Source organism: Siphateles boraxobius, unplaced genomic scaffold, assembly GCF_051911475.1.
Source record: "Siphateles boraxobius isolate OS27281-9 unplaced genomic scaffold, OSU_SipBor_1 68, whole genome shotgun sequence".
Taxonomy (NCBI): domain Eukaryota; kingdom Metazoa; phylum Chordata; class Actinopteri; order Cypriniformes; family Leuciscidae; genus Siphateles; species Siphateles boraxobius.
In genome coordinates, this window is record NW_027509195.1 from 14144793 (window position 1) to 14165951 (window position 21159).

General features: G+C 40.0%; 1 protein-coding gene across 2 annotated transcripts in view; it reads left to right on the forward strand.

Moving 5' to 3' along the window:
• Nucleotides 1-21159, forward strand: part of rbms3 (RNA binding motif, single stranded interacting protein) — a 156968-nt gene that overhangs the window by 99564 nt on the left and 36245 nt on the right. For both annotated transcript variants that reach the window (XM_077215006.1, XM_077215007.1), the window contains exons 5-6: nt 5785-5942; nt 7485-7564. In XM_077215006.1, coding sequence (XP_077071121.1) covers nt 5785-5942; nt 7485-7564 — 238 coding nt within the window. The remainder of the gene's footprint in view (nt 1-5784; nt 5943-7484; nt 7565-21159) is intronic.

The window sequence follows — 21159 nt, forward strand, 5'->3', positions numbered from 1 at the left end:
TGTGTGAGGAGATATCATAAAGCAACTACAGTTGCTCTTTTAATCACTTTCACTTAATAAAAGAGTGATGGTCTCCTGCAGGGCTGGGCCTCACACTTCACAAATGTAATATTTGCACACACGCTCACATGTCGGATAACTCTTTAACTCACCAGCAGGTCGCCGTCATTCTTTGCTGGCCCACCAACACTTTCTGTTTTTGATTCTTTTTCTCTCACTCTGGTTCTGTTATAAATTCACAGCCCATCCCGTCTGGATGTTTTCTTTCGCAGTGGTTACTACACCTCAAGAATGAGGTGGTCTTAGAAAGTTTGCCAGTTTTTATAATAAATATTAGCTAATAATAATGCATTCTTTAAAAATTTAACTTTTTTTAATAAAAAAAGAAACATTGCAAAAATTTGTAAATTAAATGAAGTTTATTTTTTTGGATCCCCATTATCTATGCCCAAGAGCACTGCTAGTCTTCCTGGGGTCCACACAACACTTAAAAAAAAAACAAGAAAAAAAACACAAACAAAACATCAAAAAATACTCTCAATAACGAATCCAAAAACAACACACTTAGCACAGCCTATATTCAACATTACAACAATCTGTAAATGTACAAAAAGGTCTAAGCACCAGGTCTAACACTTATAATGCATCCATCCAAGTGTGTCTTTACCTGTTATTTTAATTAATGACAATGGTAGAAAATTCCATGTTTTCATTGCCCTATATACTACTGTACATTTAAGGAAATTAGTTTTTGCTCTTGGGATTGAAAATTTGCCTGTCCACTGGCATATGTATATGACTTTAAGGCCCCGTTTACACCTGGGGCCTCATTTATAAAACTGTGCGTAGAATCCTTACTAAAAGTGTACGTGCGCCCGAAAGCCAAAAATGGCATACGCAAACAAAAATTGAGACTTATAAAACCGTGCGTATGCCAGAATCTGCGCTGAATTCACTTTATAAATCCCAGTCATCGTAACATTGTGCGCACATGCGTCTCCACCCCAAAATAACCATATATGGAGCTTACAACGCCTAGTTTTACTATGCATATCCTCATCTGCATATCATTTGCATATGATTATTCATCCACGTGATAACATGTTTAAAGGTTCCAGACATTACGAAAATATGAAATACGGATGTCATTAGTAAAAATTATTTAATAGCCTATCCTTGCCTTGTTTTCAATAAATCAAATAGTGTAAAATACATTTCAGAGAAAGTTTTTCTCAATCTTTTCCACTGGCCAAATAGTACTTTTAATTGATTTATATTTTTAATGGAAAAAGATAGTTTTGTGCAAATAATGCACAACAAGGTCTATTTTCTCAGACACTCTGCTATTATCATGATAAGCAATTAATCTCTGTAGTTAAAACATTAAAACACAGCATGCCAGAGGAAAAGTGTTCAAAAGCATTTCATCCACAACAAATATTTATATTTATTGAATATAAAAATGTTGTAACTTCTCAGTAATGATTTCATGTAGCCTAGTTTAAGTGTTTAACACCATTAATGAGAATGGCATATTTAATCTAAATGTTTATATCAGAAGTAAAACATAGTTTAAATGCATTATTTTATTTATTTAAACTGTATTGTGAAAATGCACTGTATTTATGATTAGGACGTATAATGAATGTACGGTTTTAGAAAGGCTGTATCAGTTTTACTAAACGGCCCAACGCGCTCGCTGGCGAGGACATTTAAGAAGGGATGGATGTTTGCTTCATGTGATAGGCTCGGTGAGTGAAATTATGATTGTATTATCTTTCTGTATATGCATAATTTTCTTTAGATTTTCTGTCTAAAAGTGACCAAAAAGACATTTAACTCCAGCTCACCATCGGTGTCGCCAAACTGCTCCATCTCCAAAATGTTTGTACGCATGGGTCAGAGTTTGCGAGCAGGTGTGCAAAATTTCCCGTAAAGTTTGTTTTTATAAATCACAACTTATGCGTCGGAAGTAGCGTACGCCTCTTTCAGGGCCTGTTTTGTGCGTACGCAACGGTTATAAATGAGGCCCCTGGTATTTAGATGTGTTTTGGTCGATTGGATCACAAGGAGACACATACTCGTTTACACCTGGGGCCTCATTTATAAAACTGTGCGTAGGATCCTTACTAAAAGTGTACGTGCGCCAGAAAGCCAAAAATGGCATACGCAAAAAATATTCAGACTTATAAAACCGTGCGTACGCCAGAACCTCCGCAGAATTCACTTTATAAATCCCATCTAGCGGAAGATTGTGCGCACATGCGTCTCCTCCCCGAAACAACCATATATGGAGCTTACAACGGTTAGTTTTACTATGCATATCCTCATCTGCGTATCATTTGCATATGATTATTCATCCACGTGATAACATGTTTAACGGTACAAGACATTAGGAAAATATGACATATGGATTTGCTGTCACATTGGTTACATTAATAAAAATCATTTAGTAGCCTATCCTTGCCTTGTTTTTGAATAAATAAATCAAATAGTGTAAAATACATTTCAGAGAAAGTTTTTCTCAATCTTTCCTACTGGCCAACGAGTATTTTTAATTGATTTATATTTTTTAATGGAAACAGATAGACCTTGTTGTGCATTATTTGCACAAAACTATTTTCTCAGACAATCTGCTATTATCATGATAAGCAATTATCTATGTAGATAAAACATTAAAACACAGCATGCCAGAGGAAAAGTTTTCGAAAGCATTGCATCCACAACAAATATTTCTATTTATTGAAGATAAAAAATGTTGTAACTTCTCAGTAATGATTTCATGTAATTTAAGTGTTTAACTCCATTAATAAGAATGGCATATTTAATCTAAATGTTTACATCAGAAGTAAAACATAGTTTAAATCATTCTTTTATTTATTTAAACTGTTATTGTGAACATGCACTGTATTTATGATTAGGACTTATAATGAAGATACGGTTTTAGATAGGCATATATGCGTCAGCTTCACTAAACGGCCCAATGCACTCGCTGGCGCGGACATTTAAGAAGGGATGGATGTTTGCTTCATGTGATAGGCTTGGTGAGTGAAATTATATTTGTATTATATTTCTGTATATAATTTTCTTTAAAATTTCTGTCCAAAAGTGACCAAAAAGACATTAACTCCAGCTCACCATCGGTGTCGCCAAACTGCTCCATCTCCAAAATGTTCGTACGCATGGGTCAGAGTTTGCGAGCAGGTGTGCAAATTTTCCCGTCAAGTTTGTTTTTTATAAATCACAACTTGTGCGTCGGAAGTGGCTTACGCCTCTTTCAGGGCCTGTTTTGTGCGTACGCAATGGTTATAAATGAGGCCCCTGGTATTTTAATCCATCTCTTTTGTCCACTTTCAACCACTTCTGTCCTGATTAGGGGTGGGCGGATCGATCCTGAAGTATCGATACTTTCGATACTGACGTGGTATCGAAAAGGATCGATCCTCACATAAAAATATCGATCCAAATGTGTTTTTTTTACCAGTTATTTTTATTAATTTAGAACGCAATTCAGTGCATAAAAAAAGCTTCTAAGTTTAAAAATAAGCGAATGTTAGCCAATAATTGTGTAGGGTAGAACTATTTCTCCTAGTCATCTGGATACAAGACGAAACCAATCAATTACAGAGAGCGTTGATAATGGTGCTTCTGTCTCAGTGCGTTTGGGAAACGAAGCCTTGCTTAGATGACAGAGAAACAATCGGGAGTTATTTCGTAATAAACAAATTAAAAGTTTACATAACGGTTCAAAATGTTGATGTCAGTAAGATTTGTTTGATGAAATTAATATTTTTATTCAACAAAGGATCGATGCATTAAATTGATCGAAAGAGACAGTCTAGGGTTTTACAGGGTTTTTTTATTTTTAAAAAACCTATTTCATATAAATGCTGTTCTTTCAACTTTGTTCATCATGATACATTTTATGCAAAATTATAATAATAATAATAAGAAATGTTTCTTGAGCAGCAAATCAGCATATTAAAATGAATTCTCATCATGAAGGATCATGAAGACTGGAGTAATAATGCTGAAAATTCAGCTTTGATTACAGGAATAAATGACAGAATAGCCCATGTTAAATTGTAATAATATTACAGTTTTTACTGTATTTTTGATCAAATAAATGCAGAAGAGAATTAAAAATCTTACAGCCCCCGAACTTTTGAACAGTAGGCTAGTGTACAATAGTGCATAACTATAATTAGGGTAGTTTGGTAAAAGTCACTGACTAATTACAGGCGAGTTGAGAGCACAAATCACAAAATATTTAGTGTTCATGAAAACGTCTTCAGATTTAGCATATTAATGATGCATTCACCTCATAAATCATGACACACTGCTCTTGCACAGGAAAGTGCATGTAAGTTCAAGTGCATGCTTTTAAAATTAAAAAGTATTGGTATCGGTATCAATATCGGCGATACTGGCCCTGTATTTACTTGGTATCGGATCGATACCGAATTTTGCAGTATCGCCCACCCCTTGTCCTGATTTCTTTATGGGCAGTATTTCAGATCTCTCGAAATGAAACGCGACCGGAGACAATGGAAAAACATACAGAGAGCATCAGCTTTTGTTTCTGCTCTGATAGCCACAAGACCACGCTTAATGTGATGTGTCGTGTGTGCGTGCGTGTTAAAATCAGGAATGGTGAGAAAACATTGTGCTCGGTACATTTTTTGTCTTCAAACCAAACTTGGGTCTTCAGCCGACTAAGTTTAAATCCCGTCTGGCTAGCGAGCTTCACATAATGTTTACGCATTAGTAGGTGACTTTTGTCAGGTTATTGTTTTATTTCAAGCTGTAATTTTGTCAAATTATACAAAAAGCTTTACACTGTTACACACCTCGGGTCGTTAGCGACCCTATTCATTTTTCCCAAAAAAAAATGAATGGGAAAGCAGGCATTAATTTATATTTATAATGGATATTTGAATGAAGAAATGAGGAATACTAAGAAGGTTTATGTCTAACTTCATAAAATTAATGAGGAGTGTAGTGAATGACGTCCCAGGTCACTAAAGACCAGAGGTATGCATTTAAGGGTTTATGGATATACCATATCTTGGTCCAGATTTTTATTTATTTTTTATAATTTTTCCCTGCACATTTTAGCCTGGGCTTCAAAGAGACAAATGCAGTATGTTCTCTTAGTGTGCTAGTGCTTTAATGCTGCTCATTTTGGTCTTTGCACACACACACACACACACACGCCCTTCAACAACCACCATCCAGTGTCTGTATCGTGTACGCTGTCCTCTCAGACCACCATTAGCCAGCCGCACAGTGTCTCTAGAAGAGGCCATCAACACCAGTGTGTGAGTGAGAGACAGGTAGTGATGTATCCAGTTAAGGCCCTCCAGCATCTTGTGGTTTTCATTTAAACACAGCTTTCAGCTTTAACAGCTCACTCTTTCTCTTTCCTCACCATCCTGGGTTTCTCATGCCGCCCATTGCAGCATGGAAGATTAGACCAAAATACTCCTAGGATGGTTGTCATGTCAGAAAGACATTTAAAAGTTTTGTCTGAGACACTTTGTAGCAGGTAAACAAGGCATTTCCACCTGTATAGTTTGTTTCGTTGAGTCTGATTTCAGATTTTTGCACCCCAAGTCAATTGTATGTCACTCAGAAGCCCACATCCTGACTAAATGGGTTGTTTTTGTCTCGGATAAGCTGCAACTGGAGTTTATGCCTATAATTTAAAGTCTGAATATGAGTGACTACATCATGATTTCTAATGTCAGATTGTGTGTGTGTGTGTGTGTGTTTTCTCCACAGCAACAAGAGCAGGACCCCACTAACTTGTACATCTCGAACCTCCCGGTTTCAATGGATGAACAAGAGCTGGAGAACATGCTGAAGCCTTTCGGACATGTCATTTCCACACGGATACTCCGAGACGCAAACGGGGTCAGTCGAGGGGTCGGTTTCGCCAGGTAACCTTGACAACCAACCCTCTCTTTTGCTGATGCAGGACTAGACAGCGTTTGTTCAAGAGGGCACATATAAAAACATCCCTTAGTTTCTTTCTTTTCCTACACCCACCTCCCCCACCACCACCACCACCACCTCCCACCACCCCCACGTGTGGTGCGTGTGGGGTGGGTTGGCTGGTTTTCAGGGTCACTAGCTGTGTAAGAGATCCCAGCAGAGGCTGTGTGTGTATATGTGTGTGTGTGTACAATTGTGCCAGCCAGGCAATTAGCCGTTCAGCCATGATTGGGTGAGCAGAGCTGAATGGGGCCGCACAGAGGAGAGGAGCCAGTCCAGAGAGCACAGACTAAATCAAGACTCCCAGCAGCCCGAAACAAACACTATATAACACCCCTGCCGTTCTTTATTTTCCCTCTCTCACTCTTTCTATCCCTCTCCTTTCATTCTTGAAATTAACATATAATTTTTAATGTCCCTGAGGTTAATACTAATAGATTTCAACTTATATATGGATAGATAGATAGATAGATAGATAGATAGATAGATAGATAGATAGATAGATAGATAGATAGATAGATAGATAGATAGATAGATAGATAGATAGATAGATAGATAGATACATAGATAGATCACATTAAAACTTTGAACTTTTTTATCATGCCTTTATCACTTATTTTGGATTATTATATTTATCAATTTACACAATTTGTATTGGTTTACCCTTGACTTAGACACAGATCTTCAATCTTAAACAAAACAAAATTCTGTATAGAAATATTAATGATTAATGATTTAAAATAAAATCTATTTAATATTCTTTATATTTTTTAAATATGTTCTAAACATAGTGAAATAAACATGACATATTGATTGATTCATTTATTCAATCATTGATTCACTTATTGATTGATATTTCATCATGTCCAAATTAAGTTTTGTCAAAAGTTATTGTACTTGTTTATCAATGAGACAAAAATTTACATGATTTACATGAAATATGAGACATGTAGTATGTAAAGAAAACATCACAGAATATTTTCACTTTGCATCATTTCTTATCAAGCTGTAGCTATACACTTGTCAAATTATTAAAAATTATTAAAAGTGTGAAGCTATTATTAAACCGTATTTGTTATACATAAAAAGCTAGCCATGAGGTAAAGGAGTCATACACTACATAATGTTGTCTAACAAAATCAAAATACATAATTTTAAATATGGTGGAAATTACATTAGTTGATTCAGAAACATGACGTCTGATTCATAGAAAAAAAAATCCTTTGATGTATCTACTGAATGTCCACTGTTGGTCATTGTTATAGACGAATTAAACTGTTGAGAGTATGAAAAGTGTGTTTTAACAGAGAATATTCTATATGTCCACAGGGCCAAAAATGTCCATACTTAAAGAAACAGTCATAAAGCAGAGTTTTAAAAAGCTAAATCTGTTCAGTTGTCAATGTTTTCACTGCAGTCATGACCGATTACTTCAATTCTGATTGCCTCATGCTGTGTGTTTCTTTTTATTTCTCTTTCTGTCTCAGAATGGAGTCCACTGAGAAATGTGATGTGGTGATTCAACATTTCAACGGAAAGTTCCTCAAAACCCCACCAGGAGTACCAGGCAAGTGTCAACAATACAGTGTGTTCTAACAATATTGCATCCTAACCAGGTGCAAAGCGACAAAGTGACAATCATCAGGACATTTTGTTGCCCACTTGGTGTCTGTTTTCACAGCTCCATCCACAGTAAAATCTCATTGCTCTGAGTCCCCTCTCCATATAGCTGTATATTAAAGGAATAGTTCAGCCAAAAATGACAGTTCTGTCAACATCTAATTGCTCTCATGTTGTTTCAAACCCACATGTTTTTTCTGAGTAAATGACAGAAATCTGTTTTTTTATGAACTGTGCCTTTAATATTAAATAAATTCTGATTTTCTGATTTTGACAGCATAATTACACCTGTATAGCTCTCTGCCGAGCTTTATATATTAGAATACTAAACCTCAGAGTACAACGCGATCCAAACCTCGAGTGTGAGGAAGTACACGTCCCCCACTTTGAGTCGTTCTGCTCATCAGCTTCATATGACAGGATCTGATTTATAGGTTGATTAAGGTTTAATTTGAGCCTGGTGTGCCAGAAGAAAACAGTTCCCACAGGGCAGCAGAATGTGCTGCATATACTAGCGACAAACATTTATAGAGAAGATAGCCCTTAGAACACATTTAACTTACATTACTTGACGTATTTCAGAGTGATACAGAATATTAGTGAGATATGATGTAGGGCGGGACTTGATTTTATCTATCGGCATTTAATGGAATTGTGAAAATTGGGCTATGATATTACTGGTTAATTTGCAGGCTTATTCAAAAATATTTTCAACGTCCAAGAGTGTCATTAGATTTTGCAGATAGATTTTACTTTAATAGAATATTCTGGTTTCTAAACAAGTTTAATTATCAGCATTTGTGGCATAATGTTGATTACAATAAAAATTTCCACCTGTCCTTTTTATTTTAAAAAAGCTGAATTTGGTGAATGGGGAATTGGTGTAATTGGTATAGCCACAAGACGTAAATCTGTTTATATCATTTTTAAGGTAGAAAATTTGATTACTAACTAATTTATTCAAATTTCAAAACACTGTTGCATGACAACATGATAAGTCTCAAATAAGACAAATATTATCCAAAAATGGTCCCCATTCACTTTTCATAAGTCAATTTTTGCTTATTTTAAAGAAAATGAGGGGAAATAATCTATACTTTCCATGGTAATCAACATTATGCCACAAATGCTGTTGATTGAGCTTATTTTGTATTCAACTCAGTTTTTTTTTTAAGTAACACTCATCAGTAATGCACAAAACGGCCAGAGACATTTATTAAGAAAGTAAATTCTGATTTCATGTCGCCTTTGAAATCGACAAATGCTTTATATCACAGACGCCCACAAAAATAATGTGTAAACAGTGTTTTTTAATGGGGTGGTTTTGCAAAGCTCAGGGTATTTTCCTCAGTAATGTGCTTGGTGTTTGTTCCCCTGCTGTTGCGGAGCTTTCTTGTTTCCGTCAGGGGAAGGGAAAGGCGAGAGCTGGAGAGGTTAAGGTGGATGAGAGAGAGAATATGTGATTTCTGTTGGATGCAGTATGTTCGTGTGTGTGTCTGTTTTCTGTTTGGAGGTTACATAGGCAGAGGGCTTGGAGGGGGGTGTAAAAGCAACTGACAAGACAGAGAGAGAGAATAGGAAGAGAGAGATTGGAGAGGGCAGCCTGCAACTGGCAGTTGCTGTGTGATTTGTGGGGTGTAGCGTGAGGCTCGGTGTCAAACCCAAAGACAGAGGGATGATGGATGAATTCATCTATACCTCTCTCTCTCTTAAAGACTCTCTCTCTGTCTTTTCTCTGTACTACCAGACTCCTGGCCAACTCTGTCTAATCTTTACCTTTACACTGTGTCTTAACCTGGTGAACGTGATAAAGCTACAAGCGATAAAAATATCTTCCATGTAAATCTGAGTTGTTCCTTACCAGCTGCGACCGTGACAAGCAATAAGCATTTTTTTTTTCAGTCACTTGGTTTCTATTCTGCAGTGTCACATGATCCTTCGGAAATCATTCTAATATGCTGATTTGATGCTCAAGAAACATTTCTTATAATTATCAATGTTGAAAACTTTAAGACTACTGGATCATTTGACGGTGTTGAGGGTGAAGTTAATTAGATCAAACAATTCATCAAAATGATTAGACTAAAAAAAACTCATTTGCAAACCATATATCGCTACATCTCTCATGAACATGCCAAGGAGAGTGAATAATTGAATAATTTCCCAGACATTAAACAAACTTAAGGCTCCGAAGACTGCAAATATAGCGGATAAGTCATGTGGACCCTTTTTACTATACTTTTATGATGCTTTTTTTTTTTTTTTTTTTTGGTCCCTATCCACTTTCACTGTGTGAAAGAGAAAAAAAACGCATCTTCATACCTTCTCCTTTTGTGTTTCTTCGAAGAAAGAACGTCATACCGGTTTGGAACAACATGGTGATGAGTAAATGATGACAGAAATTTCATTTTAGGGTGAACTATCCCATTTTGAAAAAAAAAGAAAAAGCTTCTTTAGAGAAATAAAATAGAAATAGGTGATATTGTGCATTTTAAAGTCAGGAATATTGCTACACTCTTTGCCAGCCTTCTGATAATGCATTCAGCCTTGAAAAGGAGCCATGCATGTATTGATATCCAGGTTTAAATCTCAAAAATAGCATCTCATCGATTTTCTCTCCCTCCCATCCTTCTTTTTCCATCTTTCTATCTCTCTCTCTCTCTCTCTCTCTCTCTCTCTCTCTACTAAGTGGATCATACAAGCCTGTGGAATAACTGTGTTTTGCACAAGTGGTTCCTCTTGAATCTTGCTGTGCACTAAAGATTCTCTCAAACAGGTGCAGCATTATTAAAACATCAGACATACTGTAAGAGATCCAATCTGCTGTATGCTTTTACAGAAAAGCATTATGCACATGAATCACACCTATGCTTCTTACACAGATTGATTGTTGAAATTTTATTTGAGAGAGAAAGGAAAAGGAGCTCTTCGTCTCTTAAAGGGATAGTTCATCCTAAAATGCAAGCTCTTTCATCATTTTCCTACCCGTATGACTTTCATGAAGCACTTGCTGTCACTTGTGTAGTCGTTCTGCTCTCCTCTCTTGTCTCCATCTGCTGTAGGTGTGTGCTTTCTCGCGTGTTGTCCTGATCCAGCTTACTCAGGCTTTTCTAACAGGCCACAACGGGGCCATCAGGCCTGCATGCTCTCATAATTACACGGGCTCTTAGGCAACATGCTGATGCTGGGGTAGATAATGATGACGAGCGTGTAACGCTTTGACCCCTCCATCATGCACAAGCTCCCTGTCATGGGACGTCCAGCACTTCTTTCCGTTCTGCTGATCTTCCACTTGCCCAGCTCAAGCCTGTGGGCTTTTTCAGATCTTGGGAGTGCGTTTCAGGCGATTTGGCCGGCACCTGATCTCGACCTTAATCCCACCCCCCACCCCCCCCCTTCCTCTCCCTTCATCTCTTCATCTCTCCCTTCATCTCTTCATCTCTCCTTATTCATGAGCAGAGGGGCCTGAGGGAAGTCTTAATGGTGTGGGTATGGGAATCACACTGTGGATTTGCTGTCATAATACCACACACACGCATATGCATTAAATCTGGAACATTTTAGTTCATGGTAATTGAAGGTAAAATGAGAAAGGTTGGCAAAAATTCTCATTTACTATGACAGAAGAATAACACTAATCTACCTGAAGCTGAAAAAGAAAAAAGAAACTGAAATGGGAATGGGTATACAGTATATGTAGCAAGGGGTCAAGGTTTGGCTGGTTAGTATGGCCCTGTGAGCCCCTGCTGGTTGATGACGTAACTACACCATCTTGCAACAAAAAGCATTTTTCTACATTTTAATGGTCATTCAGAAAGTAGATGTGTATTGTGACAACATAAATATAAATATAAAAGCAACTTGTCGATAATTATAAATGTATAATATTTCAGTGCAACCCCCCCCCCCCCCTGTATGCTGCCTTTGACATCATAGTTCAGGATAGTTTCCTTCTAGTTTAGGACTTTTGTGTTTCCATACTTTTATTTTCACATATTATTCTATTTATTTACTCTTATTTATTTATTTATTTGAATAGAAATATTTTATTTAAACACATTTTATGTTCAATGATTTTTATTTTATTTGTTTTCATTTCTTCATTTAGCAGATGATTTTTACATTTTTGTTAGTTTTTTTATTATTTTATTAATAGCATTTATAATAATTTATTTGTAAATTATTTTTTATTTTGTTAGTACATAAAATAAAAAAGTACTTTGAAATTGAAAATTCTGAGATTTTTGATTTTTTTTTTTCTTGTGTATGTGTTTTCCCACAGGCTGATCAGTAAAGTGAGTTGTTAAATTGCTGTGTATGTGTGTTAGCTGTGACTGAGGGTAAATGTAGGCTTGTACTGAAGTGCTTACAAGCCCACTGACAGTAAGACCGTGAGAGAGAGAGTACTTACACCCCACTGTCTGTGCTGATGGAAGGGGAGACTAAATTATAGGTTGAGAGGCCAGGCTTGTGTGTGTGTGTGTGTGTGTGTGTGTGTGTGTGTGTGTGTGTGTGTGTGTGTGTGTGTGTGTGTGTGTGTGTGTGTGTGTGTGTGTGTGTGTGTGTGTGTGTGTGTGTGTGTGTGGCATCGGGTTGACCTATCAAATTGGGTTCCACTTGACTCACTAATGTCTGCGATACTGGGAAATCAAGCTGCCACGGAGTGATACACTCTCTGAGGAATTTGTTTGAATGGGGCAGGTGTCAGTAGTCAGGCCAGATATCATTAAGTGAAAGACCTAGTTGACAAGGGTGGAGCCTTGTTCTAAAAAATAAATAAATACAAATATTTAAAATTTGACTTATTTTAAATAAAAAATATTTAATTTTTAAATAATTGAGTTTATTTATTTATGTTAATATTTATTTTATTAATTTATTTTAATGATCGTCAAAGATGCTCTTTTGCAGCCAGATGGTGTAGTTACGACATCCACCACCAGGGGCTAACCGGACCATGTAACCTAGCCAAACCACAAGTCAACCATATTCCTTAATCTATCACAAAGCGCTCGGTCAGACGGCCTGTTTATATACCACACCATACAAAATTAAATGTAAGATATCACGCCCCCTTCAAGATAAATCTGCGATGATCTGGTGTGACATGTTATTTTTGGAATGTTCTGGGATCAGTTTTAGCAGTGTTTGTGTTCCAGTGGTGAGGTCATAATGGAGGAGTCTCAGGTAAGCGTTTGGCAGGCCGGGGGTGAGGCGTGGTGGGCTCTGGAACATTTCGATGTATTAATGAGCGCTGAGCTGGCTTCTGACTGACGTCTTCTGTTTGGATAGTTATTACATCTTATGCTTCAGACAAGGCGCTCACACGCTATGTGTGGGAGAGAGAGAAATTCTATAAAGGACGTGCTAATGAAGCTGTTTATTTTCCCAGGACTTACTGGAGAACATAATGGCCACTGGCGCATATCGTTCTCTCACATTCTGTGTACCTCTTTCTCTCTGATTTCTTCTTTCTTTCTCTCACTTTCTATATTTAGTGATGTTTGCCAAGGCAAGCATCAGTATTATTTTTGCTTGTACTTCGTATTGGATAATTCTGAAAATATGGTGACTTTCTCACAAAATGTTTGATCTTTTGAATTCAGTTGTCTTAACATTATTACTTTATTTTATTAGTTTGTATTTATTTTTTAATTAATATTAATAATCAGGAATGAAAGATGTTTAGATTCGGCTTTAGTCTTTAGAGAGAATGGCAGGTTTCTAGTGTGAAAACCCCACACTCTCGGTGGTAAGTAAGGCCTGCTCTGCTCTCAAAGATACAAACATGATGCTGGGCACCATGGACTCAGGAAATACCATGGGCCCTCATGATCCCTCCAGTGTCCCATCATGCCAGCGTGAGCATTTAAATCTTTGTCATGTTTCTGAATGAGAGAGGAGAGAACACAGGTTCGTAAATGTGAACTGACATAATAAATAATTTGTATCTCTTTGTATATATGGGCTGCACAATTATTCAAGTAAATGAATAAGGTTATGAATCATGGCTGTGAGTTTGAGCTAAACTGCAGGACTCAAACAGTCACATGAAACTGTCTAAACTTGCATTGACAGCTTTATTGATCATAGCAAGAGGGGAGCATTCTATTATTGATGCTTTGCTCGGTTTTGCTGTATAATTTATTCTAAATCTGAATAACAGCTTTTTTTATGCTGGTAAAGAGGGACCGTGTGAAGTTGACCCTTTAGGCACTGTCTTGATTTAGTGATGTATAAATCAACAAAATATTTAAGGACAAGCATGATATCTGTAATGATAACTATATTAGCGCCCACACCTGCTGCCGATAAAGTTCTGTTTATTACATACTACATACAGAATATGGCATGTTTCCCATGCAAATTAAGTTTAACGTAAACTATATTAATCAAAATTAATAAGTCATTATATTATCAAGATAAATAACAGACAACATCACTAGTGAAAATGCTTCTGTTTTATATTTTTCTGGAGTTTGTTTTCTTTTCATAAATGATATTATCAGCAAAGTTAAAATGTAAAGCAACAATCTGTACAAAATAATTCACATGATCAGTGCCACAAATTTGCTTATTTGATTAGTGACCTATAAATAGTGCATTTTACACTGTAATGTTTCTGTTTTAATTTTTTGAAAATCATAAAAGTTTAAATTATATTTTGTGGTCTTATATATTTGGACCCCACTGTACATAAAATGCCCAAAGAATAATGGTTATCTGGCTGGCATTAGATATACTGTATGTGGGAAATGATTCTTGCTTTCTTTCTCTCTCTCACACACACACACATACACATATTCACCTGGTAACCGGGTCCCTAAGCGCAGGTGTGGTAAAGGGATCAGGTGTTTTGGAAAACAGCTTGAATATGTGTTAGGGGCTGAGGTATGACAACCATATCTTCAATGTGGAGCTGCTATAAAGGTCTTGTTGAGTGAAAATTATTCATATTTCTTCAACTTACTTGAATGTGAAAAAAAGCAAATGTTTATTGACATGTATTTTCATGCATTGCATAAGAATTGCTTGAAAATCTACATACAGTACATGTGTACTCAAAAAAATTATGTTCTCAGTTAATACAAGATGCTGACTGTCTGAATAAACAATTGACTAAATGTTTAAAGGGGTCATGACATGAGAAATCAAATGTGGCTTGACATATGAAAAGTCTTTGTACTATTAATACATCCTGCAAGTTTCATAGCTTAAAACGTCCTCCTCATTATAAACATCATTAATTTAATCAAGCTCTAAAAACGGCTTATTTGGATAATGCGGGATTTGTGACATCATACGGGCTAATACATTTGCATATGACTGCCGTTAGAGCATGAATAGAGCAGAATAGTTTTACATCAACGCCCACTGGTATCAGTCGCTTAACAGCTGACATTTGCCTAAAGCATGTCAAAAGCAAATAGAACCCATTATAATCATTGACGCTGTCTACGCTGGATACAGTTTACAGATGCGCATTCAGTTTCGGTTCATTTCAGTCAGAGGGTTTGAATGAGGGTTTTTTTTTTTACATAATTAGTGAACCTCAAGGAACATATTTAAATAATAAAAAACTCCTTGTCATGACCCTTTTAATTTAATCAAATTTCAAAGTGACAGTCGAATTAGCATCAAATTACCTGCATTTGGCTTCCATATGTTAAGTCAAATTGAATGAAGCATTTGAGCATGACATCAACATGTGAACAGCTTGAAATCAGTCAAAGAGCCATGTACCAATGTGAACACCAAATCAGATACCCAGTTCTTGAAATCATTATTTTAAAATGCTGGACAATTCTGGACAGAAAAGACAATTCCCGTTTTTTTTTTTTTTCTTCTATGGAATATTGCACTATTTATTATAAATGATTTATCCATGCACATACATTTTTTTTTATTCACGTGCCCTTATAATCTTTAATTAAAATAACTCCCCCTGCCTCTTGCATTGACATCTCCTCTCTTATCGGATGACGTGTTTACTGGTGTGAGGGCGGGACAACCTGTCAATGACAAAAGATCACGGCAATAGCAAACCACAAGAATCCGATCAAATCCCAATGAAAAAATCAAGTTCAACCCTACATTTTTTTGTTCGATTAGCCGTTCACTTGTATATACGTCACAATAGAGAAAAAAGTCTGTCGTAACTTCCGTTTCATGCTGACTTTAACAAATCAATAAATCTGAAGCTAATTTCATCAGTAAAATAAGGTGACATGCCCAGCGGGTCTTCAAACTGAGGCAAGTGTGTGCAGCCTTTATCATTTGACACCAGTGCTATCTGGAGCATTCCCCAAACCAAATTTTCCAAACTGCATTATATTTTGATTTATTTGTGCTTTGTTCGTCCTCGACGGTGTCGTGATTGATTTAGCACTGTTCTGACACAAACAAAGCTGGGCCCAGATAATGGCGTTTATACAAGATAGAATTCTAATGAGGGGGAGAAATGATCTTCCAGTGAAATCTATCTGATCTGGGGCGTTCTCTAATAGCTCTGTCTGCCTCTGACCCGAGAGAGGACACTGTCAGCCCAACGGAGGGCAAGTGATTTCAGTGGAGAGCCCATTAGGAAGCAATATTGCATTTTTTTTTTCTTCCTCTTTATCAAGCGTTCATTAGGGCTGCTGGGATGAGTCATGCATATCCAAATCAGACAGATTTGATTTCTCATATGCACACACAGGCAGAAACGCAAGCAAATGCTTTTCAATTACCTGAAATGAGGGAAACATTTTCCTGCGTTTTTAGCCAACAAACACAGGGGAGTTCACTAAGAATGCACTGCGTTATTTGCATGCACTGTCTGTGTATATCATGCGATGAATTACTGCTACACAAGCATCTTTTCTAAACAAAGTTCTGTGTACCACCTGCTCTCCAAGAGTGCTAATAGTTAATTGAGGCAGGCAAATAGTGCTGACTTCTGTGAATAAATATATTACGCGCCTAATTTTACAGAGCCTCTGAAGTCTAAATAACCCTTGAGACATTTGCGAAACACTTTTACATGCGTATGAGACACTTTCACGTGAGCACGGGAAACCTAGATATAAATAAATGCAAGAAAAGGGAACATATTTGACCTGTGCTGGTCTCTCTTTTTTGGCTTCCAGTCAAATATCGTATCCAGTTTAAAGCATTATTGTTTGTTTATAAAGGCCTCAACAGTTTGGCTCCTCCATATATTTCTGATCGCCTTTCATTTCATCACACAGTACATCCAGACACCTCCGATCAACCAAAAGTTTACAGTTGATTCTTCCCAGGACAGGTCTTAAACTGAAAGGAGATCTTTGCTCCACAGCTCTGGAAAAATCTGCCACTGTACATTAAATCTGCATCAACATGATGAATTTAAATCCCTTCTTAAAACGCATCTATTTATTAATGCATACAGTCACAAGTAGGTGCAGTGCATTGTGCATTATACTTTGTGCATTGCATGTGATTATGTTTTGTGTCTATTTTTAATATTATTTGCTTAACTTTGTACAGCACTTTGGCCAAAATCTGTTGTTTTTAAATGTGCTTTATAAATACATGTGACTTGACTGACTGAGTGACATTTTTACATTTACTTTTATTCAGTAAGGATGCAAAAGTGACAGTAAAGACCTTTATAATATTAATAAAGATTTCTAGAAAACTAATTATAAATAGAAAAAGGTTATTACCTATATATGCAGACTATATATGCAGACTCCTTGGACATTGTTTGTTTTTTGGTACTGAAATATTGCACACAAAAGCGGTGCAACTGTTTAGTGAATTCGCCTCACTGTGAGACAACGTAATGCTATTTTCTGTTTTTGTGCAGCGAGTACATTCCTTCTAAATGAAACATGAACTTCAACCTTTAAACGAGCATGCGGTGAACTGGCTCCTGACCTTGCATTCTGCAATGTTTTATTAGAGCACTGAGACAATAGTCTCTCTCTCTCTCTCTCTCTCTCTCTCTCTCTCTCTCTCTCTCTCTCTCTCTCTCTCTCTCTCTCTCTCTCTCTCTCTCTCTCTCTCTCTCTCTCTCTCTCTCTCCCTCTCTCTCTCTCTCTCCCTCTCCCTCTCCCTCTCCGGTGACCTGCTCTCAGGCTGAGCTGTGCAAAGCAGCATCCACCAAACTAAAGTCAGACAAGCCCATTAAAAGGCAGGAAGTGGGGTGGCTAAGCTGATTATGCAATGTTTTTATTCTACTCAGTGTGCATATCTCTCTCTCTCTCTCTCTCTCTCTCTCTCCCTCTCTCTCTCTCTATCAGTCTTTCTGTCTCTCTCCCTGAATTGTCTCTTTTCTCCTGCTCTCTCTCCACTGAGCGATGTCAAACAGGCCAGTGATATTTACCCGCTTTAGCCCAAACAAACAAACCAGTGCTCACAGTAAACTGCTCTCCCAGCACTGATCCAAGATCAGGGCATCATATTGACATGCAGTTGTTTTACGTTTTGTTCAATTTCATTTCTGTTACATTAGCATTAGGGTTATAAAGAATGCATGCATTCTTTAACCCATTAGATGCTTAATAACTTTCAGAATTCTATTAGAAAAGTCTGCTGGTCATCAAAATTCCGCGGATGTCTGATTATATATGTTTTTGCATAATTGAACTCATGTATTAAAGACGTTTGCACTGTTACAAAATATTTCTAATTCAAATAAATGCTGTCTTTTTGAACTTTCTTTTCATCAACGAATCCTGGAAGAAAATGGACCACGGTGTCCAGAAAAATATTAAGCAGCACAGCTGTTTTCAACTGATAATATTACAAATGTTTCTTGAGCACCAAATCGACATATTAGAATGATTTCTGAAGGGGTCATGTGACACTGAAGACTGGAGTAATGATTCAAATTACATTTTAATATATAAATATTCAAAAAGAACAGTTATTTTAAATTTTAATAATATTTCACAATATTTCTGTGTTTACAGTATATTTTTCATTAAATAAATGTAGTCTTGGTGAGCAATAACAATGTTAATGAATTATAATCAATTGTAATGCATCATACTGTCACGATACAATTTACAAAAAGTCAAACACTAATCAGGTAACGAGGGGGAGGGATCAAACAATGACAAGAGCACATGGCCCAACATAACAAAGACACCCATGTGCAATACGAGACAGGACAGACACGTGACATTACCCCCTCCCTACGGAGCGGCTACCAGACGCTCCATCAGGCGGGACGGGAGGGACAGACCAGGGCGGGACGGGAGGGACAGACCAGGGCGGGACGGGATGGACAGACCAGGGCGGGACGGGAGGGACAGACCAGGGCGGGACGGGAGGGACAGACCAGGGCGGGACAGACCAGGGCGGGACGGGAGGGACAGACCAGGGCGGGACGGGAGGGACAGACCAGGGCGGGACGGGAGGGACAGACCAGGGCGGGACGGGAGGGACAGACCAGGGCGGGACGGGAGGGACAGACCAGGGCGGGACAGACCAGGGCGGGACGGGAGGGACAGACCAGGGCGGGACAGACCAGGGCGGGACGGGAGGGACAGACCAGGGCGGGACGGGAGGGACAGACCAGGGCGGGACGGGAGGAACAGACCGCTTCCTCCTGGGAGGCCAGGGCGAAGCAGACAGTCCATCGGGCGGCCAGGGCGAAGCAGACAGTCCATCGGGCGGCCAGGGCGAAGCAGACAGTCCATCGGGCGGCCAGGGCGAAGCAGACAGTCCATCGGGCGGCCAGGGCGAAGCAGACAGTCCATCGGGCGGCCAGGGCGAAGCAGACAGTCCATCGGGCGGCCAGGGCGAAGCAGAAGACCCATCGCGCGGCCAAGGCGAAGCAGACAGTCCATCGGGCACCCAGGGCGAAGCAGACAGTCCATCGGGCGGCCAAGGCGAAGCAGACAGTCCATCGGGCACCCAGGGCGAAGCAGACAGTCCATCGGGCGACCAGGGCAAACCAGAAGACCCCTCGGGCGGCCAGGGCGGTGAAGACCCCTCGGGCGGCCAGGGCGGTGAAGACCCCTCGGGCGGCCAGGGCGGTGAAGACCCCTCGGGCGGCCAGGGCGGTGAAGACCCCTCGGGCGGCCAGGGCGGTGAAGACCCCTCGGGCGGCCGGGGCGGTGAAGACCCCTCGGGCGGCCGGGGCGGTGAAGACCCCTCGGGCGGCCGGGGCGGTGAAAACCCCTCGGGCGGCCGGGGCGGTGAAGACCCCTCGGGCGGCCAGGGCGGTGAAGACCCCACGGGCGGCCAGGGCGGTGACTCCGGCTCAGGAACCGCGGACACCGGCTCAGGAACAGCGGACACCGGCTCAGGAACAGCGGACACCAGCTCAGGAACAGCGGACACCGGCTCAGGAACAGCCACAAGAACTGAAACAGTTACAAGAACAGACACAAACACAAACACTGGGTCCGGAACCAACATGGGCTCCAGCTATGAAACAGGCACTGGCTCTGCTTCCGGCTCAGGGACAGGCACTGGCTCTGCCTCCGGCTCAGGGACAGGCACTGGCTCTGCCTCCGGCTCAGGGACAGGCACTGGCTCTGCCTCCGGCTCAGGGACAGGCACTGGCTCTGCCTCCGGCTCAGGGACAGGCACTGGCTCTGCCTCCGGCTCAGGGACAGGCACTGGCTCTGCCTCCGGCTCAGGGACAGGCACTGGCTCTGCCTCCGGCTCAGGGACAGGCACTGGCTCTGCCTCCGGCTCAGGGACAGGCACTGGCTCTGCCTCCGGCTCAGGGACAGGCACTGGCTCTGCCTCTGGGACAGGCACTGGCTCTGCCTCTGGGACAGGCACTGGCTCTGCCTCTGGGACCGGAACAGCAGGGACTGGCATCTCCAAGATCCGAGCCAGACGCTCCAGATAGTCCGTCACAACCTTGGCGGCCACGCCAAAGGGGATCTCTGGCTCTGTCCCAGACTGAACAGACGGAACGTGATCAGTCTCTCGCTGGGCAGACGGGACGTGACCAGTCTCTCGCTGGGCAGACGGGACGTGAACAGTCTCTCGCTGGGCAGACGGGACGTGAACAGTCTCTCGCTGGGCAGACGGGACGTGAACAGTCTCTCGCTGGGCAGACGGGACGTGAACAGACTCTCGCTGGGCAGACGGGGCGTGAACAGTCTCTCGCTGGGCAGACGGGACGTGAACAGTCACTCGCTGGGCAGACGGGACGTGAACAGTCACTCGCTGGGCAGACGGGACGTGAACAGTCTCTCGCTGGGCAGACGGGACGTGAACAGTCTCTCGCTGGGCAGACGGGACGTGAACAGTCTCTCGCTGGACAGACGGGATGTGAACAGACTCTCGCTGGGCAGACGGGGCGTGAACAGGTGGCGATGGTGTAGTCCGGGCAATCCAAGTAATCGCCGTCCATATAATTATCATCCAAATTCACCCAGTTAAACTCCTCGTCCTCCATGCTGCTGAGTCCACAAGTGGTTGGATCTTTCTGTCACGATACAATTTACAAAAAGTGGAGAAGAGGACTCAAGTGCAGTAAAAGGATATTTATTAACAAATGAAAACAAAAACACAAAGCAAAAACCCACAAGGGGGAAAACATAATCA